This window comes from Hyperolius riggenbachi, chromosome 6 (assembly GCF_040937935.1).
Source record: "Hyperolius riggenbachi isolate aHypRig1 chromosome 6, aHypRig1.pri, whole genome shotgun sequence".
Lineage (NCBI taxonomy): Eukaryota > Metazoa > Chordata > Amphibia > Anura > Hyperoliidae > Hyperolius > Hyperolius riggenbachi.
In genome coordinates, this window is record NC_090651.1 from 273,716,331 (window position 1) to 273,744,019 (window position 27,689).

Genomic DNA, 27,689 nt, shown 5'->3' on the forward strand with positions numbered 1-27,689 from the left:
TAACGTCAAAATGTCCCCTGGGGGGTACTCACTTCGGGTAGGGGAAGCCTCAGGATCCTAATGAGGCTTCCCACGCCGTCCTCCGTCCCTCAGGGGTCTCGCCGCAGCCCTCCGTACAGCGGCGACGTCAATATTTACCTTCCCGGCTCCTGCGCAGGCGCTCTGACGGCTGTCGTCTCCGAAGTAGGCGGAAATACCCGATCGCCGTCTGGTCTGCTCTACTGCGCAGGCGCAAGTCTCCGGCGCCTGCGCAGTAGAGCGGACCCGACTGAGATCGGGTATTTCCGTCTACTTCGGAGCCGAAAGCAGCCACAGCACCCCCGCTGGAGCCAGCAAAGGTAAATATTGAATTGACAGTCGGGTCTGTCGCCAGCTGTTCGGAGGGCTGCGGCGAGACCCCCTGGGACAGAGGATGGCGTGGGAAGCCTCATTAGGATCCCGAGGCTTCCCCCACCCGAGGTGAGTACCCCCCAGGGGATGTTTTTGATGTTACAGTGTCTCTTTAAGCCAGATCACCTGATCTGCATGCTTCAGGGGCTGTGGCTGAAAGCATTAGCGACACAGGATCAGCAGGAGAGTCAGGCAACTGGTATTATTTTAAAGGATACCCGAGGTAACATGTGACATAATGATAGACGTGTATGTACAGTGCCAATCACACTAATAACTATGCCGTGTTCCTTTTTTTTCCTTTCTCTGCCTGAAAGTTAAATATCAGGGGTGTAAGTGGCTGACTCTGTCCTGACTCGGACAGGAAGTGACTGCAGTGTGACCCTCACTGATGAGAAATTCCAACTATAAAACACTTTCCTGGCAGAAAATGGCTTCTGTGAGCAGAAAAGAGATGAAAAGGGCCAATAGTTCATAGATTTTTAGCCTTGGCATACTTTAATGAATGTGTCATTGAGCAAAAACAATAAAACAGTAAAAACTTAAATAGATTTAACCACTTCCGGATTCTCGGTGCGTATATATACGCCCCTGAATCCTGAAGTGTATACCATGCCGTTCCATGTCAGCTCACGGAGGGTGTCTCCGTGAACACCCTGCGAGCCGATCGGCGGCTCGCAGGGTAAATGTAAACACACGGGGAAGATCTTCCCCGGTGTTTACATGTATACGGCGCTGCTGCGCAGCAGCGCCGTAGAGGAGATCGGCGATCCCCGGCCTCTGATTGGCCGGGGATCACCGTCATCTGATAGGCTAAAGCCTATCCCATCAGGCGCAGGACGGAAATCCGTCCTGCGCCGCTCACAGGGGGAGGGAGAGGGGGGGAAGGGGAAGGAGGCCAGGAAGCGCTGCGGAGGGGGGCTTTGAAGAGCCCCCCCACGCAAGCGCAAGCAGCCGGTGGCGATCAGACCCCCCCAGCAGGACATCCCCCTAGTGGGGAAAAAAGGGGGGAAGTCTGATCGCCCTGGCTGCTAGCTGATCTGTGCTGTGGGCTGGAGAGCCCACGCAGCACAGATCAGCACACAATTTCATGGTGTGGAAGTGGTTAAACATAAAATAAAACTGTGGAATATTTTAAAAAGTAGTTTTCAGGAGAAGGAAGATACAATTGTTTATTTCATTCGTTTATTTTTGCTTCTGGTGTCCTTTAAAATGAAGTATCCATATCCTTCTCAGTTTAGGTTCCCTTTAAGGACAGTGGAAAACGCTGTAAACTCCAACGAACCAAGAAACGTGGTTTGCTCTGTTAGGAGTTTACTATATTAGAATAAGTCATGCTCAAGTACATAATGTATACTGTAGTACTGTTTTAATTCAGTCGATAAGTGTCATATTTTTTTCTTCTCAGTGCTTCAGAAAGTGAGCACAGACTGTTGTCAAAACTAGATCAGAATGCACAGTGCTCAATATGCAGGGTTTTGTATGCAATAATCACGCCACAGCTTGCACAGGAAGCACAGGTCTCACCAGTTAATGCAGGTACAGTATGGACAGTGTGTTCCTCTGTCCACATTTCTGAGCAGTCTGGATGATACTGTAGCATTGCAGCCATGCACAGGCAAGTCACAGAGGACAGACAGTTCCCTCAGTGATTAGGCAGCAGCTTACACAGGAAGCATAGGTCTCATTGGCTGGAGCTTTTGAGGTAATCAGCGTAGGTTCAGAGTAGTGCGCAGATGGAGAGCAGGCTGCCCACAGCTCAGGGGCCTCCGACTGATGTATGATGCATGCGCCCACCAACTTTCCACTATAGCCCGATACAGAATATGGCACTGAAAGGGTTTGAACCTTTATATCTATATCTTATATGTGTAGGAAGAAAGGGCTCTATGAAACTGAGAATATTCAAATATCTGCACTGGGCATTCTCCCCAGTGTGGACACCTGTATTGTCACAAATAGCATGCTTTCCCCTGGATCATTGAACTGTGCCATTTCTTGTAAATCATGTGACTTCTTGTAACCTGTGATATTGCGCATGTGCAAACTCTGTATTTTTGGAGCATATAAGGACGTACTTTGGACTCATAAAATTTGCATCTCTTGTGCTCACTAAGGGCTGGTGCACACCGAGCGGCTTTTCCAGCGTTTCTGCAGCCGCTTGCGGCTGTGGATCCGCTTGGTCAATGTATCTCAATGGGGTGGTTCACACCAGAGCGGGAGGCATTTTGCAGAAACTCATACTCCCGGGGTGAGGCATTTTTTGGATTGTGGATGCGTTTCTGCCTCGATGTTAAGTATAGGAAAAATGCAAACCGCTCTGAAAAACGCCAGTTCACAGCGGTTTTGCAGGCGTTTTTGTTACAGAAGCTGTTCAGTAACAGCTTTACTGTAACAATATCTGAAATCTACTACACCAAAAACGCTTCACAAAACTGCAAAATGCTAGCTGAAACGCTACAGAAAAATAACAAAAAGCGTTTCAAAATCTGCTAGCATTTTGCGGATCTGCTAGCGGGTTTTGGTGTGTGTGTGTGTGTGTGTGTGTGTGTGTGTGTGTGTGTGTGTGTGTGGTGGTGTCGTTTTAACACTTTCTATCCTGATGCCAAGAGGCTTGAGACATAAGTGACCACTTCCTTTCAGGGACTGGCCAAAAAACAGGTTTACTATAACAGTTCTATTAAAGCAGGGTTAACTATATCAGGCGTTATACCTGTATACTTGGAGCCACGGATACGTTTTTAGAACAAGTGTGAACCTACTCTAAGTATGTAGGAATAAAAGATTTTATACATACCTGGGGCTTCCTCCAGCCCCATATGCACGGATCGCTCCCACGCCGCCGTCCTCCGCTTCCTGTATCAGCCGGTTCCGGGTCCTGTAGTTTCAACCAGTCGGCGTCAGCACGCGGCCAATTGTCCGCATCACAGGGGCTCCCAGCATACCCTTACGTGTGCGGCTGCATACTGCGCAGCCGCACGCGTAAGGGTATGGAGGGATCCCCTGATCATGCGGACAATTGGCCACATCCGCCGGAAGTGACGGGACCCGGTACTGGCAGATCCAGGAAGCGGAGGATGGCAGCGTGGGAGCGATCCAGGCTTATGGGGCTAGAAGAAGCCCAAGGTATGTATGAAATCTTTTTTCTTTTTCTATGTCCGACGTCTCTGGTGGAGGGGGAGCTAGCTGATTTTGGCATACAGCTCATGAAAACCCAAATTTCTTATCTCAAAAAATTAGCATATTTCATCCGACCAATAAAAGAAAAGGGTTTTTAAAACAAAAGGTCAACCTTCAAATAATTATGTTCAGTTATGCACTCAATACTTGGTCGGGAATCCTTTTGCAGAAACGACTGCTTCAATGCAGCGTGGCATGGAGGCAATCAGCCTGTGGCACTGCTCAGGTGTTATGGAGGCCCAAGATGCTTCGATAGCAGCCTTAAGCTCATCCAGAGTGTTGGGTCTTGCGTCTCTCAACTTTCTCTTCACAATATCCCACAGATTCTCTATGGGGTTCAGGTCAGCAGAGTTGGCAGGCCAATTATGCACAGTAATACCATGGTCAGTAAACCATTTACCAGTGGTTTTGGCACTGTGAGCAGGTGCCAGGTCATGCTGAAAAATGAAATCTTCATCTCCATAAAGCTTTTCAGCAGATGGAAGCATGAACCCACTTTTGAACCAGAAACAGCGGCAGAAGCGCCTGACCTGGGCTACAGAGAAGCAGCACTGGACTGTTGCTCAGTGGTCCAAAGTACTTTTTTCGGATGAAAGGAACTTTTACATGTCATTCGGAAATCAAGGTGCCAGAGTCTGGAGGAAGACTGGGGAGAGGGAAATGCCAAAATGCCTGAAGTCCAGTGTCAAGTACCCACAGTCAGTGATGGTCTGGGGTGCCATGTCAGCTGCTGGTGTTGGTCCACAGTGTTTTATCAAGGGCAGGGTCAATGCAGCTAGCTATCAGGAGATTTTGGAGCACTTCATGCTTCCATCTGCTGAAAACCTTTATGGAGATGAAGATTTCATTTTTCAGCACGACCTGGCACCTGTTCACAGTGCCAAAACCACTGATAAATGGTTTACTGACCATGGTATTACTGTGCTCAATTGGCCTGCCAACTCTCCTGATCTGAACCCCATAGAGAATCTGTGGGATATTGTGAAGAGAAAGTTGAGAGACGCAAGACCCAACACTCTGGATGAGCTTAAGGCCGCTATCGAAGCATCCTGGGCCTCAAAACACCTGAGCAGTGCCACAGGCTGGCTGCCTCCATGCCACGCCGCATTGAAGCAGTCATTTCTGCAAAATAATTCCCGACCAAGTATTGAGTGCATAACTGAACATAATTATTTGAAGGTTGACTTTTTTGTTTTTTGTTTTAAAAACACTTTTCTTTTATTGGTCGGATGAAATATGCTAATTTTTTGAGATAGGAAATTTGGGTTTTCATGAGCTGTAGGCCAAAATCATCAATAAGAAGAAAAACAATAAAAGGCTTGAACTACTTCAGTTGTGTGTAATGAATCTAAAATATATGAAAGTCTAATGTTTATCAGTACATTACAGAAAATAATGAACTTTATCACAATATGCTAATTTTTTGAGAAGATTCTGTATATGTGTGTGTGTGTCTAGATAGTGTAACGATCGGTGTCAGCACACAGAGAGAATCTAAATATTGGTGATCTGCAGTATCACCAAGAATACAGATATATACCTAATTATTGATGATCTGCAGAACCACCGATAATCCAAGTATAACTAACCTCTGGACACCTATATAGTGTGAGTGTTTGGTGCAACAGTAATTACTTTGAGTAAGACCACCCGAGGAGCAGGTGGTCTTTGGCAGTATGGGCGATACTGCCTTCTGAGAAGTGCGAAGACCCTCCAGCAGCCTGAGATCTCCAAAGGGATGGAGTCCCAGTCTGAAGGTAGGAAGGACCTGTGAGTGAGTGACTCCTGAAAGGTGGATGTCACTAGCAGGTATGGAGACTATCTCTTAAAGGAGAGAGATAGCTCTCGAGGTCGGGCAAGCCAGGTCGGCAACACACGGACAGGCAAGGTACAGAGACAGAAGGCTGATTCGGTATCCAAAGGCAGGCAGGGTTGGCAACAGATAATCAGATATGCGTAGGTACTGAATCAGAAAGCAGAGGGATAGTCAGAAGAGCAATAGGTCATAACAGATATCAAACGATGCCTAGTCTTGGGTGTGAGGTCCGTGGTCTTGTCACCCTGGAACTAGTCTGAAGTATAACACAATGATAAACAGAAGTAATCTGGCTCAGTGTGAATTCCCAGGTCCTCCTGGTTCCAACACACTGTAGGATCTGACTAAGGTCTGAGTGCTTCCACGTAAGTGTTCGCAACGGGAGACAACCTGAGACTGACCAGCAGTAACTATATATAGAGCGCCGCTCTCCGGCGCCACCCACCAATGATCAACCAATAGTCACTAACTCTGAGGTCAGCTGACCAACCTGGTCAGCTGATTCCTGCTTGGTTGTCATAAAGGTTCTGCCTCTCAGCGCGCGCGTATTCCTCAATCTGTGTGAACTAACAGACCCAGCCATGCCAGACGCACGCTGCTGCGTGCAAACTGCCGTGCTGGACGCGGAATCAGCCGCCCCGCTGTCAGTACACTCGGCGGCTTTTCCGCGTTTTATCACAGATAGATAGAACCTGGACATTCAGTTTACTATATCTGAAGTTTTACTATATCAGAGTTTATTAAAACAAGACTATACTGCATAGCCACAGCCTTACTATAGCAACCCAGTAGTATCCCTCCCCATACTGTGCTGCGGATGAATGAGATAGGTACAATTCAGGACCTGTTCCAACACTTCTATTAACAATACTTGTAAAAGACAGGACTTTGCACATTGTTATTGCAGGGACACTGCTGTTTTCAGGGCTGCTTTCTTTGTTTAACTCTAGTTCTCTTTTAGCTTTTACTACACTTATGGGGATTATTATTGTGCCTTCCTCATTTTAAGAAAAATTAAAACAATTTAATATCCAGTTACAAAGCTTACGGAGTCAGGCTAATTATACCAATTTTATACCTCAGACTCTTGGTGGAATTGCTTGCCCTTGGCTTCTTTCAGGGGTTTCACTCGAGAAGTAAAATAAAGGGGTTGTAACATCTGTAAACTTGGCGGCGGCGGATACGCATGTTATACCCGCAGCCGCCTTTGTTCCCTGTTCACAGGCCTTATCCGTCCCGGCGGCGTCCAGCACGCCCGGAACGGCATTGTCTCTTGCTCATAGGGTCTCTGTATCGCGCTGGCGGGCGCGGAGACAGGACCTTTATGCTGGAAGAAGGCGCGTCAGCTGACCTGCCGGTCGGCTGACATCAGGAGTGACTCGCGCTGCTCGGATTGGCTGATTGTTAGTGGGCGTGGCGCTGGGCTCTCCTCGGCTTCACTAATCATTGGCAACTTTTCTGCTGTTGCGAATACTCTTGTGTTAGCGCTCAGACCTAGTGAGGTTTCAGTTGATGATAGATGTATATGCAGTGTTTGCAATATACATCTATTTATAGTTAGTTAATATTACATTGTATTTCTGATAACCTGTGTATGATTCTGGCTACTCTCTGACCTTGCTATTGCTAAAAGTTTCTGTACCTCTGCCTTTCTGACTTTAGCTGCTGAACCTCTGCCTGATATTACTACTCTCTTGCCTGCCGTTTTGGTACTGTCTCTGCCTGCTTGTTATCGTACTTTGCCTGTCTGACTACTCTACTCACCAGTGGGCCCTAGCCACTAGTGGGGTGCTCTGGCCATTAGAACCCACCAGCTCTTCTGGTGAGGTTCAGACTCACTAGTATAAGCTCCAGTCACTGTTAGTACCTTGCCAGCTCCTCTGACAAGGTCTTGCTAAACTATTCAGCCACCTGTGCTGTTATTACCTTCCCAGCTCCTCTGGAAAGGTCTAGTTAACTATTCAGTCATTTGTACTGTCAGTACCTTACCAGCTCCTCTGGTAAGGTTTAGCCAAATTTCTTTAGTTCTCTCATTATTAGTACTTTGCCAGCTCCTCTGGTAAAGGTATTGTTGTTTGTGTTGGTAGACCCTCCAGCTCCACTGCAGTAGTCTATACTGTTGCACCAAACACCACACCTTACTCTCAGCTAGCTATACTAGTATTATTGGTGATACTGCAGATCACCACATAATCAGGTATAGCGTCTGTATTATTGGTGATTCTGCAGATCACAAATAATCAGACGTCTGAGTTGCAGCACCCAATCGTTACAGGGGTCCACTCTGCGGCATCGGCTAGCAAGGACTGGTGCTTGTGGTTTACAGATGGTGCAACACACAGTATAGTCTCCTAGTCTTTGGTCAGGGCAAGATCTAAGAAAACGTTGCTTTGCTTGGTCTTTGTAGCAAGCATTTCTACCTGCTGTGCTGTTTTCACAAATTTTAACTTTTTTTTTTTTTTTATTAACTAATATGACTTCACCCCGGTATTGTAAGGTCAATATCCCCTGCCTTCTAGTAGTTCTATGGTTCCTAAAAATTAGTTTCTTACTCTTGATTAAGCAGGCAAATTACAGAGACCAGTACTACACATGCGGGTTAGGCTTATGTCTAGTGGTGGCCATTAACCATACACAAGTCCATTTTTCCAGCAGGCTAGCCTTTGCTCCCCACATGCACCATGAAGCCTTGGGGAAATTTGACCCATTATCGATCCTTGGCCATTGCTATGCCTCATTATCCGTCCTTGGGCCACTGCTATGCCCCATTGTCCATCCTTGGGCCACTACTATGCCCCATTGTCCATCCTTGGGCCACTACTATGCCCCATTGTCCATCCTTGGGCCACTACTATGCCCCATTGTCCGTCCTTGGGCCACTACTATGACCCATTGTCCATCCTTGGGCCACTACTATGACCCATTGTCCATCCTTGGGCCACTACTATGACCCATTGTCAATCCTTGCCCACTTTTGATAGCTGTTAAATACTGCGTACCAGGTACACCCTACAAAGCCTACCATTTTGAAGATGAGCTGATCCAAATCAGTGAGGCTAAGTTCACAGTGGGACGTTAAAGTCGCACGTTAAAACAGCATTTAACGCAGAATAACTCACTGCAATGAAAAATCAGTGACCTGTTCACAGTGCACACGTTGCGTTAGGGTCTAATGCTGCACGTTAAGTAAAAGTACTGCATACAGTGCGTTATACACGTTATTAGCTGCGTTAGACTGTTTGCACATGCTCAGTAATGACTTGGAAGCATACTTTTCATTGCCTGTATTTTTTACTGTATCTGCTGTATGTGACGGTAACGCTGCGTTGCCACTTTTTGGGCGCGTTGCGTTGTAAGTTTGCGGTGCGACTTTAACGTGGCATCAAAACGCAACGTCCCACTGTGAATCTAGCCTCACTCAGTTACTCATCCTTTCATCTTTAGCCTTTTTCCAACACATCGCCTTTAAAAACTGACCGATCACCACTACCTAATACTGTACTTTACAGGCACCACTGTAAGCTGAAAATCAATGAATCGATGTTATTTACTTTGCCTATCTGTGTTTTTTAAATGTAGTGCCTGATCGGTGTGTATAGTTGAGAGCTGCTTTTTTTTTTTTTTCTTTAAGAAATTCAGAATGCTTAGATTTTAATGCTAGCAGTAAGCCTGACTTTTTCTGAGAAGAGCTTACTGTTGCCACTTCTATTGTATTCTGTATTTTCAGCCAATTTATGTCTGCAGATTTTCTGGGAATTCCAACATCTATATCCTTTTTCATGTTTTCAAACTGATGCTTCTGGCCGACTGCAGGAGAATAAGTGGTTCACTTTCTTTGGTGTGGGTCCGGGTAATAAACTGCAGATTTTCACCAGTGCTTAGCTGGATGGTAGTTTGAGAAAACTGATAGAATACATGGAAGAGAGAGAGGGTGAAGATAGATGTGTTTGGGATTGTGTAATTGCTTTCTATAACATTGCTGTCTCCAGTGCCCATCTTTCTGAGAAAGCAGAGCGGCGCAGTTCCTCTATTATTTGCCTGTTTGTACATAGGACTGTTAGCATTGCGTTTTCTTTCCTTTGCTTTAAAAGTACATCCTCAATGGGAACAGATATATAAAATGTTCTGCTTTGATTTAATGCAATAACCAGTGGAATAAAAACTCAAAAGGGATCAAAGAGAATAAAAAGTCAACACAAGATCAATCTAAAACTCTGAATACAAAATGCTGGCTTAAAGGACAACTTTAATGAGGGATACCATATTAATTTCCTTTTAAACAATACCAGTTGCCTGGCAGCCCTGCTGGTCTATTTGGCTGCAGTAGTGTCTGAATCACACACCAGAAACAAGCATGCGGCTAATCTGACAATGTCAGAAACACCTGATCTGCTGCATGCCTTTTCAGGGGCTATGGCTAAAAGTATTAGAGGCAGAGGATCAGCAGGATAGCCAGGCAACTGGTATTGTTTCAAATGAAATAAATATGGCAGCCTCCATATCCCTCTTGTTACAGTTGTCCTTTAAAGTGGTTCCAACCCCCACAGTTTCCAAACTGATGGGAAAACAAGGCTGCATCTTAAGCCCTGTGCACAGGTTGAGACAATCGTTCTGCATGGTATCGCTCGAGAATCTAACGTGTGTACAGCTGCACCATGACGTCATTTATGGAGCCGCAACAGATCGCTAGACAATGTGCAACAAATAAGCCCGTTGACTTCTTTTGTGCCCCGCACCACAAAACACTGCTTGCTCCTTTGCTTGTCACTCCTCCTAAACACATTGTGCAATGTGTTTGCCCGACTAGCCATTAGATTAGTCAAATGTCATCTACCTAGGTGGATATTGTGTTAACTACGGCACCGCAATTGTCCTGTGATCGACCTGCAGGCAACATTCCATAATTGGTATAGGTGGTTTCTGCCATCTCAGTCGTAATGTCGATTGCAGGCTGATGGTCACTGTGGTTAAATAGTGTATGGCCTACATCATCAAGAGGACTAGCACCTGGCCCACGCTGTGGCATCATAATATATGGCTGTGCTGGTGACAGCAATGATCACATTGAACCACAAGCAGCGGGCTTTGTCTGTGACTCCAGTGTCTGTAGGCTTGGCACTACTGTAATATACATTTAAGCTTCTTTACTTGCTCTGTGATTTCGGTGGGACAGTCCCAGATCTCACCCCCTTGTCCCGTGTCCAGCTCCCTTTTTACTAAGTTCTGCCGTACTAAACTTCTGCTACAGCAGAGCTACTCATCAGTAACTGCGGCTTCAGGAGAAGTAGTCCCTTTCACTGCTGCCTCTGTCCCAGGACTCTAGTGTAGAGCAGTGTGTTCCTCAACACTATTGCAGTATGTACCCCTTTATGTTAGATAGTGTTTCTTGAGTACCCCCCTATTGTGAATGACATGGGATGTACCTTCTGACACCTATATACTTGCTGTCCTCCGTATTTGTTTACAAAAGCTTTTCAAAGATTCCTTTATGCTTTTAATAGGCTAAAATACCTAATAAAGCTTATTTAGATATGATTTATTTATTTTTTAATCCACAAACTAATAGTAATAGATTGGAGTATGAGAAGTTTAAAGAAAATCTGTACTGTGAAAATCTTACATAAACAAGTGGCAGCCTGTTTGTTGTCTTCTCCTAGCCCCCTCTGTGACATTTTCGCTGCTCCTGCTGCTTTCTTGGTGATAAAATCACTGTTTATTCATTGTTTTTGTAAACAATGAAGATGGCCGCCAAACAGGAAATACATCATCAGAGCAGGTGCCTTTTTGCAGAGGCTCCTCTTCACTGCTGTAATATTTCTCCCACTTGTTGCCTTGGCTGCTTGTCTGGGCTTTGAACTGATCTTTCTGCACTCACAGCTGTTCACAAGGTCACAGACACGCTGGCTGTGAGCAGAGACGCTGGCTGTGACTAATAAACAAAGCACACACACACACGGAGCCTGCAGGGGGCGTGAGGGAGGTGTGCATAACTTCTCCCTATCACAGCACATTCCCCTCTGGGCTGACAATGCTCGACAAAGGAAAGATTAGATATAATACAGAGACAGTGCAACTAGAAAAGGCTGCAGTAAGCCAGACTACATTAGAACAGGTATAGGAACTTATAGGATAGAAGAAATAAGGCTGAAAGTTTTCCATGGATGTCAGTGTCCCTGCAGTGGTGAACCCAGAAGGCTAGGCTAAAGGTTAGAGTACTAAGGAGGGCAGGTTGGTACTGACTAGGGAGAGGAGAGAAAGCACAGACTAAGCCACAAATGTGGGCGTGTGCAACAAGTGGACTAATTGGGTGTCACCATAGGCGCCAATGCAAAATATTGGTACTTGGGCGCTGGAGCGTAAATTTGGGCGCACAGTAAATGGCATGCGCTGGTACAAGGGTTTGGCGCTAGGTAGGTAGTTTGGGGGCGGGGTTAAGAGTTAGGCGTTAAGTAGTTTGATTTTTGTTTGGGGGGGGGGGGGGGGAATTTAAGGGTTAGGCATTAGGTAGGTACATTGTCTGTGTGTGTGTGTGTGTGTGTGTGTGTGTGTGTGTGTGTGTGTGTGTGTGGAGGGGGGGGGGGGGGGTTGAAGAGCCTGAAGCAATCAAAGAATACCTCTATTTTATTTCATAATCCTCTTCAGCAGTATCAGCCAAGATGATTCGACGCATCCCTTTGGCCGTCCCAAGGTCTCTATCCCCCCCCCCCCCCCCCCCTCTGCCTCCAGTCCATTCAATCACCGCTGATCGCCGCCTCTCCCGCCCCTCTGTCTTTGTTCACTGAGAGGGGCGGGGAGAGGCGGCGATCAGCGGGAGGCAGAGCTAAACCCCAAAGCTCTGCCTTCCCTGGGCAGCAAAATCTGCCACTTTGAAAGTCGTAGGATTTTGCCCCGGGATTTGAAGGGGATAAAGACCTTGTGTGGCCGCTGGGATAGGGCAAATCATCTTGGCTGTTGCTGCTGAAGAGGATTCTGAAATAAAGAGGTATTTTTGATAGCTTCAGAGTCTCTTTAAAGCTAAAGGGAATCTAAATTAAAAAAAAAAAAAAAAAAAAAAGTTTTGCGTCTGTTACAGCACTGCTAGATTTTGACAATGCACAGTATGCAAACCACAGACCATGTGGTGAAAGACTTGTAAACTGAACATAACAGGGTAGCCACTCAGGCTGGGATGAAGGGCACAGAATCAACCTGGTTATTTTAAAGGAGGAATTTTGGCCCCTAAACCATACCTGAGTGGTTACTAAGTCTTATTACTTCTAAAAGGAGAAGAAAATGATCTTATCATGCAACCATTAGGCATGTGTTTATAGGTTTATAGTAGTTTATGGATCTGTTTGTTTTGTCACCATAGAGCAGGTTTGTTTTATGTAATAATTAACCCTTCTTATCTGCCTACGCATGACAGCTGTCCTAATGCAAATACTTAATGGACCCTGGGTGTGCATTCTGGGTGTGTACAATATTCTAAATTGCCACCACTTCCCTCTGCGGCCCGGAAGATGACAGATGAGTAGATGATATATGATGTCATTCAAAAAGGGTATGAATTCAGCATCTTGCACATTTTATGAAGTGCATATCTGACTTCTCAAACACGTTTATATTCTGTACAGTCTAACATTCTAACTCTTGCTTTTTAAAGAGGAACTTTACTGAAAATAATACAATTGCTCCTTTTTTTTTTTTTTTTTTTTTTTTTTTTTTTTTTTACAATATTAAATATTATTTAGTCAGTGTTTGCCCATTGTGAAATCTTTCCTCAACCTGATTTATATTCTGAATTTTATCTCACAGCTGGCGATCTCTTTAGTGCTGGCAAGGTTTTTCCCGAAGCCAGTAGAAATAACATCTGTACAGTAGGCACGGATCATGCGGCAAAGCGCTGCAGCCGATGCATTGACATTGCAGCGATTGGGATACTTCCTTTGCACCATATGAATTGTGCAAGTTTCCATAGACTTGCATGGCCCTTGTGGTGGGAAAGAGTAATGCGGGGCAATGTAGTGTGCAGGTGTGCAAGGGGCCTCATGGAAATTTGTTTGGAAATCTAGTTTGAGTACAGGCATCCCCCAGTGACTCTTCCCGGAACGTTTCCAAAACATTCCCTGAAATGAGTGTAATGCACCATACACTGATTTGTACTATGTGTTTGTTATCACTATGTGTTATTTATGTTCTTGTATTAGTATTGCCAGCAGAGACCTTGCTTTTATTATCACCAGAATTTCATGTACAGGGAGTCGGTGAGATCACAGCAGATCCTGGTTCAGGCAGATGAATTGGATGAGCTGTGTTTCTTCCACAACCATCTCTCTCTTCATTTCTGATTTGTCCCAATACACAAATCATCTCACCATCGCATTGCACTTCATTCGCATAGCTGAAGTCACCAAATGTTTCTCACCTTTTTATTTAACTCCCCCGTATAATCCTAGTACAGCTAATCTGCATTCTTAGCTAATTATCACTGATTAATGTCCTCGCTGCCCAGTGCTGATTTCATTCATGGGACTTCAGCTTCCTTTTCCTTACTTATTCCAACTCTTAATTACTCCATCAATTCATGAGACCCGTATCTATTATGATTCTTTACTTTACTAACAAAAACATGAAAAATGGACCTTTGCAGGACCTGTAGCTGCTTATCTTGTCCATCCGGAGTTTAGAAAGGAAAATGGCAGCATTTGAGTAGTACAGAAGGGGAGGTATGCTTGGTGCTGTGATATAGGAAACTTAGAGGCACTATAGTGACATATAGTAGCATGCAGTCATTCATTCAGGATACCCACATTTACTGTAATTTTCCTGGTTTCAGCTTCAGGAGCTCTATCTATCTATCTATCTATCTATCTATCTATCTATCTTGCTGCGTATTAGTGTGTAGTCCTGCCCTTCCACTGACGTTTAGCCTATGCTGATTACCTGTGTGGAATCCCAGCCCCCCCCCCCCCCCCCCCTCCAAGTATTTTGGGAGACCTGGTACGTCTTGTACTGTCTTTGGAACTCTCAATCAACACATTCTACTGAGATCACCTGTCAGGACTAAAGATGGTACCACCTGTGATAACATTTCAGAGTGCAATTATGCAATTTAGGGTGAGGGAAGATTTTTAAAGTGGGCAAATAGTAAGTAAATGAATATTGGAACGAAATAAGCAATTTGATTCACTATATTTCACTACAGTCCCTCTTTAACGTGACTGTACTTTAGCGACTGCCATCTTTATTTCTTGGCTTTCATGCGGGTGATTTGGCTCAGTGGTTTAGGCCTCTTTCACAGTGCGACGTTAAGATGTTCCAACGCAGACTGACGCACAGCAATGCAAAGGCTGTGTGACATTCACAGTGCACACATAGCGTTGTGTGTAACGTGTAGCAATATTTAGAAAGTGCTGCATGCTGTGCGTTTAGCAATACATTAGCTGCGTTGTGTGTTGCACATGCTCAGTAATGTTGTTTTGGTTTTCTATTTAATGTAATGCATGCGCCGTTTTCGTTCCATCAGTATGCGGCGCACCAAGAGACACATAACGCAGTACAAAATGACGTCCGATTTTATAACCTACATGCGCTGTATTAGGGGCACGTTGTGCGACTTTAACATCGCATCAAAGGCAACGTCTTAGTGTGAAAGAGCCCTTAATTCGGAGTCTGATCATCACTTCTGCATACCTGCCCTGTGTCAGTGATTCACAAAGTATAAGGGCTCGTTTCCACTGTTGCGGTGCGTAATCGCCTGCATTCCACCGTGGACGAAATCGCATGCGGGTGCGATTCCGCATGCGGTTTTGCCGCGATTTTGCATGTGATTCCGCATAGGTAAGGGTATGTGCGAATTTAACCATGTCACTGCCTGTGTAAATTAACATTATACCTATGCGAAATCGCATGCGACTTCGCGGCAAAAACCGCATGCTCAACCCGCATGCGGTTTCCCTATTAAAAGCATTAGCGGCGATTCGCGTGCATTCCTCTCGCACGCGAAATCTGACTGCTCTGCCGTGCAGATTTCTGCCGCACAAAAAAACGCTCCCGCAGCCGCACAAGTGGAAACAGCCCCATCCACTTGCATTGCCTATGCGAATCCGCATACGGACACCGCATGCAGATTCGCTATAGTGGAAACGAGCCATCAGAAGCCGGAGTTCATCACTGTAGCCAGGCAAGTAGCATTTTCCAAATCAAGTCAGAAATGGCATGTCCCATACATAGTGCTCCCACCTCACGTTTTCTTCACCTGAGTTTTGGTTCTGTCCACTGCTCTGTTTTATGCATCGGTGCTGCTTTAAATGTAGTGGAGGAAAGTATTCCATTATATTTTCAAATCAAAGAATAGCAGCGTGAATAACACCGCATTTAAAACCCTGAACCGGCATTCTATGAAAGCAGTAGATAAAGTAGATACTATATTTAAAATTCAACAACTGCCATGCACAGCCTGACACCATACGTAAAACATATAATTATAACACTGCCAACAATACATACTTCACATAGTCCAGCATACAAAGAACAGGCTGAGTACAGTGTGGAACGACAAGTAAGCACAAGCTCTGTAATCTTACTGCATATATTTCTAGACAGTGCTGTGGATTGGGTCGTCCTAACTCTGAGGAGTCCAGGCTTGAATTGCCTCTGTCCTGCTGCTTGTGGTCAGGAGGCTATTGTGCACATATATGCTATTAGTATAGTGTAGTATGACAAGTAAGCACAATCTCTGTAATCTTGCAGCGTGTATTTCTAGGCAGTGCTGTGGATTGGGTTGTCCTGACTCCTGAGTCAAGGCTTTAATTCCTTCTGTCCTGCTGCTTGTGGTCAGGAGGCTACGGATCCGGATGTCTGGCTATTGTGCATGTGTATGTTATTAGTACAGTTTAGAATAATGTGACCACTGGCTACCGTAATCCATAGATTGTGATAATATTCACCAGAGATGGTAAATCGGAGGCTAAAAAAAAATGGGGTTGATGCAGATCTTTATGTTTATTTTATGCCAAGTAATGTAGCTTTTTGCTGAAAGGCAGGAGTCACACTTAAGCAAATGCACCGCAATTTTTCCGTATACAAAAAACGGATACAGAATCACATATGATTAGTCTACGGTGCGGATGTTTCCTGGAGGCATATGCAATTCCAGATAGCTAATACAATCTGCATTACTTCCCTGCGCAGCACATGTGATTTTCAATAGAGATAAATGACTACTGTAAAAAAATAAATAAATAGTTGAAATGCTCTGCAAATAATACAATTATGCGTCAAAACACTTGTGGGGAATCAGATGCATGTGTGATCCCTCCCTAAGCAGCTGGCTCAGATTGCATCTGCAACTTTTTCTTTGACTCCCACAGCACCTTCTGAGAGTAGATGTGGCCCAGCTGGTCACTCCTCTCCCTCCTGCAGTGTCGTCTGGGTGAGGGCAATCTTGGGGCTGCCAATCACCCATCTGTGCTCACAGTAGAGCAGGGGTGTCAAACTCAAATACAAAGTGGGCTGAAATTGTACACTGGGACCTAGTCGAGGGCCAACCTCAATCTCTACTGGCCACCACCCTCCCTTATAAAGTTCCCAGGTGTCTAATTCCCCCCTCCAAACTCTATATAGTTCCCTGGTGTCTAGAGGTATTGGTCCTTCCTCCTCTATAGAGTTCCCTAGTGTTTAGTGCTTTCACCCTACCTCCCCTATATGGCTTGCCTGGTATTCTAGGGCTTCACCTCCAATACAGCTTCTCTGGCGGTCTAGACTGGGCCAAACATAATGTAAACTGGGTAAACCACTCAAGGGCCAAATTTAATGGCTCTGAGGGCCAGATTTGGCCTGCGGGCTGGAGTTTAACATGTATGCTGTAGAGCAGCGGTAGGGAACCTTGGCTCTTCAGCTGTGATAGAACTACAAATCCCAGCATGCATTTGCCTTAATTAATCACGACTTTGGCTATCAGACTCCTGCAATGCATTGTGGGACTTATAGTTCCTTAACAGCTGGGGAGCCAAGGTTCCCTACCCCTGCTGTAGAGGGTTGTGGACTGGACTGCCAGGCTCCTGGAGAGTGCAAGAAGAAGAATGGTAGCCCACTATAGGGTTCTAAACTGCAATCTATTTCCAAGGCTTATTCTTTTATTTTTCTACCATTGCTTGTGCTGCTAGGTCAGGCAAGCAAGTACACATTTGTAAAAATAAAAATAGATTATGGTATTTTAAAAGACGTTTACTACAGCAGCCTGGTAAGCACCAGTAAAACTTAGTATCACTGGCAGCCACCACATTCATTATTTATCGCAGCTAAATGTCTAGGTCACATGGTCGTACCTACCAGCAGAAATATTAAGGCCTTGATCAATTTGTGTCCCCGATGGGGATTGGGACCCGATTCCTTGGGTGACATTGCAGAGCCAAGGCTATGCAGTGGGTGGGGGAGAACCATGCTATCAGCCATCGCTCAGCCAACGTCATCCGCCCAGATGGATTGCTGGCAGAGCAGGCGGGGGGCATTGGGGCTTCCATACACACTGGATTCTCTGACTGGTGGTCTTTATCGGATGAGTTTCATCTGCTGTGTGTAGGAGTCTTTATACATCAAGTGATCTATGGGTCAGTCTAGGTCTCTGTTCTGGGACTGACATAGACTAGATTGTCCAGAGTAGTTGAGAGAAAAAGAATTGACCCGTCATACAAGTGAGTTAGGTAAGACTAGCCTTACAGCATTAACATGTTACAGGGCAAGTGGTAGGTACACATATGGATCCCAGGGACAACAGCTGGATACAGATTTGACTCTATCTGTGTGTCTGGTGTACAGTAAAGCTTTGGGTGTGAGTGTGCAAAAGGCTGATTACTTCTTCCGGTTTAAATTTGGCCACACCACTTTCGCACCTCCTGCTAATTAAATAGTATTTGCCACCTGCCAGTGTATGGGTACCGTCTGGGATGGGACCCTGGACTTTGTATCTTCCAGGACAAACTACGTCATACAGTGTATATTGGCATTGGCCAGATAGTCCTATCTTGGCTGAAAGTAAAAAATAAAGTACAGTTTTGTTCAAGTTTGTGTTACTTATTTGTAGATGGATTTTATATATGTGGTATAAATGAGTCTGTGCAGAAGTTATAAATGGATTTTCTTCCCTTCCGTATACTAATATATTTTCCTTTTCTTTGCAGCTTGCTCTGAGGATGCCGGCACAAGTCTATACTTTGTGAATACTTCCTTGCTGCAGATCACATTTTCCAGCACTGTGGGGGTATTTATCCCCTGCCCAGCCGCCGGATCTCCCAGCGCCACGCTACGATGGTACCTGGGGACAGGAGATGACATTTATGACGTGCCTCACATTAGGCACGTCCACGCCAATGGCACTCTCCAGCTATATCCCTTCTCCCAGTCCGCTTTCAATAGCTTTATACATGACAATGACTATTTCTGTACAGCTGAGAACTCCGCTGGCAAAATTCGGAGTCCAAACATTCGCGTCAAAGCTGGTAAGCAAAACCTTGATTTCTACAGGGGAGAGGGGACTGATAGGACAATATACTGAAGCATTGTGTAATTTAGTCATAGTGTTCTTGTGCTTGAGATCTCACTAATATTCTAAATTTGAAAGTTGGGATGTTTGTTACTCAATCACACAACAATGGCTGAACGGATTTGAATGAAATTTGGCGCACACATAGTACTTTACCTGGAATAACTTATAGGACACTTTATTTTTTATCCCTATAACCAAAAAGTAGGCGGAGACAAATAAAGATTTCACTAGGAAAAAGTAAACTAGCCATTCTTACACTGTTAATGGTCGGGTTCTCAAACTTTGCACAGTTTGTCACTGGGTGACTGGGATACATATTCAGAAAAGTGGGTGAAGTCTACAAAAGCCAATCAATATTCACCATGTAAACGAAATGCTGGCATTTGGTTCACTGAGAACATTCGCCATGAGGCCTGGGACCCAGTACACATCGCTGACTGCAATCACTCCGCGTTTTTGATAGCCTTTTTTATAAAGTGATTTTAGCACTCATTTCTGGCTTGCAGCGAACCTTTAGTCCTTGTTCACTCTCTGAACCACAAAATGCGCGAATTTGCTGCAGTTGCACTTTGTGATTCTCATTTAAGTGAAGGAGAATTGCATTGCAATCGCCCGAAAAATGCTGCATGCTGCTTTTTTGTGATCGGTGCAAATCACTACTGTGCCGCAAGCGTTGCAGTGTGAGTAATCCCATAGGATTACTTGTCACAGCACTTTGCTGATCACTGGAGATCAGCAAAATGCTGCCAGAAAGCTCCAAGTGTGAACAGGCCTTATTATCGATAGCAGAATGGTGCAGGCAGAGTGAGGGCTGGTGCACACCAAGCATTTTTGGTAGCCTTTTCAAAACCGCTGCCGCCTGTGAAAACACTTGGCTAATGTATCTCTATGGGATGGTGTACACCAGCAGTTTGAGGTTTTTAGCAAACCGCAAATGTGGCTCCTGCAGCATTTTTGCGGTTTGCAGATGCATTTCTGCCTCAATGTAAAGTATAGGAAAAGCTCAAACCGCTCTGAAAAACGCTAGATCAGAGCGGTTTTCCAGGTGTTTGTTACAGAAGCTGTTCAGTAACAACTTTACTGTAACAATATATGAAATCTGCTACATGAAAACGCTCCAAAAAATGCTAGGCATGTTTAGAAAATCTCTCTAAACATGCCTGGAATCGCTCTGAAAATCTGCTTCAAAAACCTTTAGCGTTTTGCGGATCTGCTAGAGGTTTTTGGTGTGCACTGGACCTGATTGCAGTTTGGCCAAATCGAATCACTCCAGTGGGCTCATCTCTATCCACTTTTATTGGCATAGTGATTAGGAGTCACTTGATTCCTAGAAAGCATGTATCTCTGCTGAAAGCTTTCTAGTGGGTCTCAAGCCTTAGTTAGTCCTAACAAAAATGTTTTTCTATAAAGGTTATTACGCTGTTGCGTATCATTTAGAGCAGAGAGGAAGTTCTGAGTTCAGGTCCACTTTAACCCTGCTCATGTCATGAAAAGTACATGGCTCTTGTGAGCCCAAATGTGCAGAGCCACTGTGTAGTTTGTCACTGAACGTAGGAAGCATTGTGGAATATGGAACATATACTGTATGCATTGAGGTAACATGTAACAGGTATGCATTGAAAAATTCCTAGCCGAACAGCGACATTTCAGATTCACATTGAGATATATTGAACTGAAAGATTGCCCTCTTTAAAGCCCAGTTGTCTTGGCTTCCTAGTTTTTCTAGGAAATAAAACCTGATCTGTCCTTGAAAGTTTCATTTCTTAAACTAGTGGGCCATGGCAAATGTCCTTTGTGGGGCTGAACCATAGCAAGCAAATATCGGATAGTAGAATAATACATTTCCATGCATTGTTATTACGTACAGAATTATTTATATTGCTGTGTATCGCAGCAGACAGAGTAAAACTGACAGTGCAATGATCATAGTGCTATGTTCAAAGGCTTGGTAATCCTTAGAAGTGGGTGATCTGTGAAACAATGGCGTTTCATTTCACTTAGCTTTTTGTGAAAATGGGCCAAATTTTAGTTTTCACAAATCCAAGTGATATGACAACGTTTGTTGCCAAAGGATTCTTTAAGAAGCAGCTGTTGCCAACCTCAACCTTCTTTTAAATTGAAATAAAAATAAGTTTACTACTATTTCTTGTGAGTAGACTTCTCCCATCGGGGACTGCCAGGTTGCTCTGGTGCTTCTGTCCTGCTCCCTCTACCAATATGAGGGTGGGGGAGTGATCATGTAGGCGTGGTCCAGGCAAAGTCAGTCAGTTGAAGAGTGATGGGGAGTAAGGGCTGGAACCCACTAGAGCGAGTTTGTGAGTGTTTAGGGAGCAATTCAAACCGCTAGCCATTTCCCTAAACGCTCAGCTAATGTTAATGGATGGGCCAAATTCCACTGGAGCGATTGCGATGATCAAAATCGCAAACGCAGGACAAGCAGCATTTTTAGCTTTTAGCAATTAGTGTTAGCGTAAACGCTGGCATAATCGCTCGTCAAAACCTACACAGCGATTTTGCTAGCGTTTTTACATTACTGCACACTGTAAATAAGTTAAAATTAATTGAAAGGACCAATCAGAATTAAAAACGCTAATCGCTACACAATCGCTGGAAAAAAGCTGACACTTTTTAGAAAACTCTATCAAAATCGCTCATGTAATAGCTTACAAACCGCTCATACAAAACGGTAGCGATTGCATTAGCGATACCGTAGTGGGTTCCAGGACTTAGGATGGTCACCGTGATGCAAATCCAAGTTGATGCAGGATTATGTACATTTTGTATTCTAATTTATGCAGCTTGAAAGTGGACCAATGGAGACTCGCCAAGGTTTAATTTGATTGTTCCATTTTAAAGAGGCTCTGTAACAAAATTTTCATCCTTATTTCTTCTATCCTATACGTTCCTATACCTGTTCTAATGTGCTCTGTCTAACTGCAGCCTTTCCTATTTGCACAGTGGCTGTATTATCTCTGTTATATGCTCTTATCTTCTCTCCTCTGTCGGGCTGAGGCAGTCAGGCTGGAATGTGCTGTGCTGATTGTGATTGGCTAGAAGCTATACATACCCTCTCCAGGCCCCCTGCACACTCTGTATGACTCACACACTGAGCTACTCTCAGCCTATCACTTGCTATGTCTTTTGTTTGTAAACACTGGATAAAAATGGCAATTACAAGCCAGGATTGCAGCAGGGAGAGGCAGAAACAGCACAGAAGGGCCCAGGAGAACATAATGAATAGAATGGTATGCTTTTTATTGTAAGAATTTTAGAGTACAGATTCTCTTTAAGCCACAAACATTTTCATACAGAATTTGCATAAGCCTGCATCATCTTGGAATTATTTGCATCTCATTGACCATCCCTATTGGGGAGAAGAGTCACAGGAACAGACACACTTCCAGAGTAGCGATGGTAAGAAAAATTGGTACACCACATAGAAGAAACTTTAATTTAGGCAGGTAAGTAAACATTGCTCCCCTTTTTATTTGAGACCCTTTATGGATGAGTATTTGTAAGAGCTTCAATCCTCACTCGTAAATTATCACAGTATCAGTAATGTACTGCTCTGTCATTAACCTCTCTGCTAAGATTGTTAGGCTAAGCATGGAGATCAGATCTTTCAGACTTGGGAAATCCGGTGGAGCGATCTTCAGGCAGTTTTGCTATATCTTTGTATTATGAGAGCACTTTTAAGTAATCTGTTCAGTCTGTGCCATTACATTCAATCTATTCCATCCTCTCGCTACAGGGTTCATACTATAAAGCTGAAATAAATGTAATTGAATAGACGGAAAGGCCTGCTTCAGCCTCTCGTAGCCTCACATGACATAGTTCATAATGTGCAGTATGAGGTTGGGACAGATTGAATGTCATTTGAATAGATTGTTTACTACATAAAAGTTGGTAGTATTGCCTAGCAATTGCTCCGCCAGATTTGTATTTGTGTGACCACCACAGCAGTGAATGAGTGGTCTGCAATCCTGATCCTTACAAAAAATGTTTATTCTGCTGACTATAATCCTATTTTAGCAATGTCACTGAAGAAAGGCGGCTATACACAGACTGATTTTATTACTTTGATCAAGTTTGCTGGTGATCAGCGGACACTAGCCTATGAGGCTGATAAAAATCTGATTATTTTGGGGTGTTTTAGCTCTCCAAAGGGTGATCAGGCACGTCCGTAAAGTTTCATGGAGATGATTGATAAAAGGTGTGTGTGTGTGTGGGGGGGGGGTTGATGGTCCCGTAGGGTTGTAGAGCCAAATAGATGGCAGCCTCCATATCCCTCTCACTACAGTTTTAAAGGGAACCTGAAGCGAGGAAAATTATTGAAAATAAACACATGACGTAGCTGCCAATGAATATTACATACTAATCTCGCCCTCAGTTCCTCTCAGAAGCTCACCATTTTCTTCTTACAGTGATCCCTTCCAGTTCTGACAATATTTTGTCAGAACTGAAATATACCAGTTGCTGTCAGTTATATATCAGCAGCTGTCAGTTACAACTGAATGTGCAAGGTAATGTCCATGTTTCCCTATGGCTCAAGTGGGTGATATACAAGTTTAACAGTGTGCTGACCAGGAAGCTGTTATGGGGTAATGGCAATTTTCAAAATAGAGGACAGAGAATTCCATTGATCACAGTGGACAAATGGGATGCAGGAGAGGAGAAAGAGATTGATGAGTAGACTACACGGGAGGCAAGTATGACCTGTGTATGGTTATTTTCAGTTCAGGTTCTCTTTAAGGTCTGTTTGTAGTGCTTTGGGGGATTTCACTAATAGAATTACTCCAACACCAATTAAATTCACAATTAAAATTTTCCTTCCTGAGAGTTTTTTTTTTTAATTATTAAACTGTTTATTTTGCACACTTTTTAAATAATGTACTACATCAGCCATTCTGTGTAATTTACAGAAGTTATGTAGATGAGGAAGTCAGAATGTGAGAAGGAAGATAAATATACAAGTCACAAGCTTCTTGTCTTAGGTGAATTTACAATGCTTTTACTTCTGTTTGAAGATTTGCTGCTCTGCAGAGATTCACTGAGGTTTGGTATTCCCAGAGATTTGCTGCTGTGTAGGGATTGCAAAGATATCCTACTGTGCAGGGCTTTGGAGTCGGAGCAATTTTAAGGTTCCTGGAGTCGGAGTCGTACAAAAATGAACCGACTCCTAATACTTTTAAACTGTAATTAAAATAAAAAAATATGACCAGGATCTTTTTCTCAGATAGTCATCATAAATGGATTGAATATACAGTAATAGCAGTGTTTAGTCCACAACAATGAAATAAACCAATCAAAAACTGTTATTTGTGCTGCTGCAATAAAGCAGCCAACGTAATTTTAAAATCATACATATATATCTGATTGCGACTGTGTAACTGATGTATACGCTGCAATCTTTAATAAATAGTTTCTGTGCTGTAAGAATAAATCCCAATGAGTAAGGGGAATGACCACTGAGATGTAAATAATTCTGTGTTAATGCAGGTTTATGCAAAAGTATGCAGTTTGAAAATAGACTAATCAATTTTCAAGCTCCATACATTTTCGTACAAAATGTGCATAATCTTGCATCAACTCAGTATTTGCATCTCATTGACCTCCCCTAGTCACTATTGTGACATTCAGATGAGCTTTTTTGCAAACTGACACTCATATATCATTTATTTTAGTATTAAGTATTTTAGTACATTACAAAAGAGTAATCATTTTTGATATGGGCTATATTTTTTTTGATTGTTATCTTAAAGAGGAACCCCAGTGAAAAGAATGTAAAAAATCAAAAAAGTACTTCATTTTTACAATTATGTATAAATGATTTAAATTTAGTCAGTGTTTGCCGATTGTAATATCTTTCCTCTCCCTGATTTACATTCAGACATTTTATCAAATGACATTTTTACTGCTGGCAGGTGATGTCAGGAGCAAGGAGATGCTGCTTGCTTTTTTTGGCAGTTGGAAACAGCTGTAAATAGCTGTTATTTCCCACAATGCAACAAGGCTCCCACAGTGTGATGTCAAAACTATGGTTCTGACATCACACTTTGGGAGGGGTTTCAACACAATATCAGCCATACAGAGCCTCCTGATGATCAGTTTGTGAAAAGGAAAAGATTTCTCATGGGAAAGGGGGTATCAGCTACTGATTGGGATGAAGTTCAATTCTTGGTTACGGTTTCTCTTTAACACATGTAACTTTAATCAGCTCCTGTACAAATTCTACATGATTTTCAAAGTTCCTTTGCTCAAGAAATCCATTTGATATGTTATTAATGTTGGGGTTGTGTCTACAAATTCATACAGTAGTACTATTCTGTGTATGTACTCCATGCAGAGCTGATGGGTGATGCTAGAGACTCTTCCATTTGGATTCACCTCTTCCACCACCGGGCGGTGCTGCATTGCTGACACCATGCCCTGGGTTACAATCGCATGTCATATCATGTGATCGGAACTCAGAAGAGGATGTCAGGAGTTCAGCGCCGTAGGTGGATAAGGAGAGGAAGCTGATCTAACCGCAGAAGCAGGTAAATATAAAAAAGCTCCCTGAGCCACTCTGCAAAGCTGAGTTAGGCAGCTAAATGATATATCTCAGCAGAAGATGCCCTGGCAAGCATTATTTAACTCAAAATAATGCATGCCGGGTTGCTAACAGGTTAATAAGCTCATTTAAAAATGGGCTCTAGGTCTGTCTCTCACCGCCGCCACTTCCGCATGACAGTGTGCATGCGCGCGATACCCATCTGCTGTGCGCACCTGTCCACCCGCGCACACGCCCGGCTAACTGGCCACGTCGTCCTGTCCCAATGGCTGTCCGTGCTGCACACATGCGCAGTAGCAAAAAGCTCAGACCCAAATACACAGGGACAGGAGTACGCAGGGACCATTAGGTTTTATTAGGTAGGATACTTTTAATCAATAAGATTGTTATATGTAAATTAGAGATGTCGCTGGAATCATAAACTGAAGAGTTGGAGTCGGAAGATTTTTCTACAGACTCCACAGCCCTGGTACTGTACTCTGCTTTATCAAGATTGTCTAAAGCCCCATCTATATCCTACTATTTTTTTGTGCGATTCGATTCAAACAGACATGTCCGATCAGGATTCCATTCGATTCATTTTGCCATTGTTCTGCATCCCGATCGGACATGTCTGATTGAATCGAATCAATGAATCGAATCGAATAGCACAAACAATTGTATGGTGTAGATGGGGCTTTAGATTTGGTGCTTTACAGAGATTCCCTAAGAACTAGAGCTCTACAGAGAATCTAAGATTTTGTACAGGGCCGTTTCTTGTCCCGTTCAGCCGGTTCTGCTGAACAGGGCGCCGATGAGAGTGCCTGATTGGGGGGCGCCAGGCAGAAGGATATAATGTGACTTCACGTCACTGCTAGGAGCCGGTGACGCGCGAACACAGTGCAGCGAGAGGCAGGAGGAGCTGTGCACCAGCGCGATCACCGGCTTCCTAGATCCTTCTGGGCGCTCTCCCCCTGTGGCCGCCGCTCTCTCCCTCCCTCTGGCCGCCGGCGCCGCCGCGTCAGACCTCGATCAGGCGGCGACCAGTAGTGCGGGCCTACATATACTGGGCACATATACCCCTGCCTACATATACTGGGGACATATACACCTGACTACATATACTGGGGACATATACCCCTGGCTCCATATACTGGGCACATATACCCCCTGGCTCCATATACTGGGCACATATACCCCCTGGCTCCATATACTGTCTGGGCACATATACCCCCTGGCTCCATATACAGGGCACATATACCCCCTGGCGCCATATACTGGGCACATATACCTCTGGCTCCATATACTGGGCACATATACCCCCTGGCTCCATATACTGGGCACATATACTCCTTGGCTCCATATACTGGGCACATATACTCCCTGGCTCCATATACTGGGCACATATACCCCTGCCTACATATACTGGGGACATATACCCCCTGGCTCCATATACTGTGCACATATACCTCTGGCTCCATATACTGGGCACATATACCCCCTGGCTCCATATACTGGGCACATATACTCCCTGGCTCCATATACTGGGCACATATACCCCCTGGCTCCATATACTGGGCACATATACCCCTGGCTCCATATACTGTGCACATATACCCCCTGGCTTCATGTACTGGGCACATCTACCCCCTGGCTCCATATACTAGGCACATATACCCCCTGGCGCCATATACTGGGCACATATACCTCTGGCGCCATATACTGGGCACATATACCCCCTGGCTCCATATACTGGGCACATATACCCCCTGGCTCCATATACTGGGCACATATACCCCCTGGCTCCATATACTGGGCACATATACCCCCTGGCTCCATATACTGGGCACATATACCCCCTGGCGCCATATACTCGGCACAAAGTGCATTTACTGGTGAAAAGCGGTCTCTTGTTATGTGCATTTACTGGTGAAAAGCGGTCTCTTGTTATGTGCATTTACTGGTGAAAAGCGGTCTCTTATGTGCATTTACTGGTGAAAAGGGGTCTCTTATGTGCATTTACTGGTGAAAAAAACTGTCTTTAATGTGCATTTACTGGTGAAACGCTGTCTTTAATGTGCATTTACTGGTGAAACAATGTCTCTTATGTGCATTTAGTGGAGAATTTTTTTTTGACTCTCGAACTGGGTGAAATTTAGCCTAGAAACTGCCCTGATTTTGTACTCTTCAGAGACTTCCCGGAGATTTTGTTCTCTGCAGAGAGTCTGGGCTCAGACACACTATAA

The 27,689-nt window shown here is 44.2% G+C and overlaps 1 protein-coding gene across 2 annotated transcripts in view; it reads left to right on the forward strand.

Moving 5' to 3' along the window:
- Positions 1-27,689, forward strand: part of DSCAML1 (DS cell adhesion molecule like 1) — a 406,342-nt gene that overhangs the window by 78,347 nt on the left and 300,306 nt on the right. For both annotated transcript variants that reach the window (XM_068240886.1, XM_068240887.1), the window contains exon 2: positions 18,547-18,864. In XM_068240886.1, the coding sequence (XP_068096987.1) occupies positions 18,547-18,864 (318 nt within the window). The remainder of the gene's footprint in view (positions 1-18,546; positions 18,865-27,689) is intronic.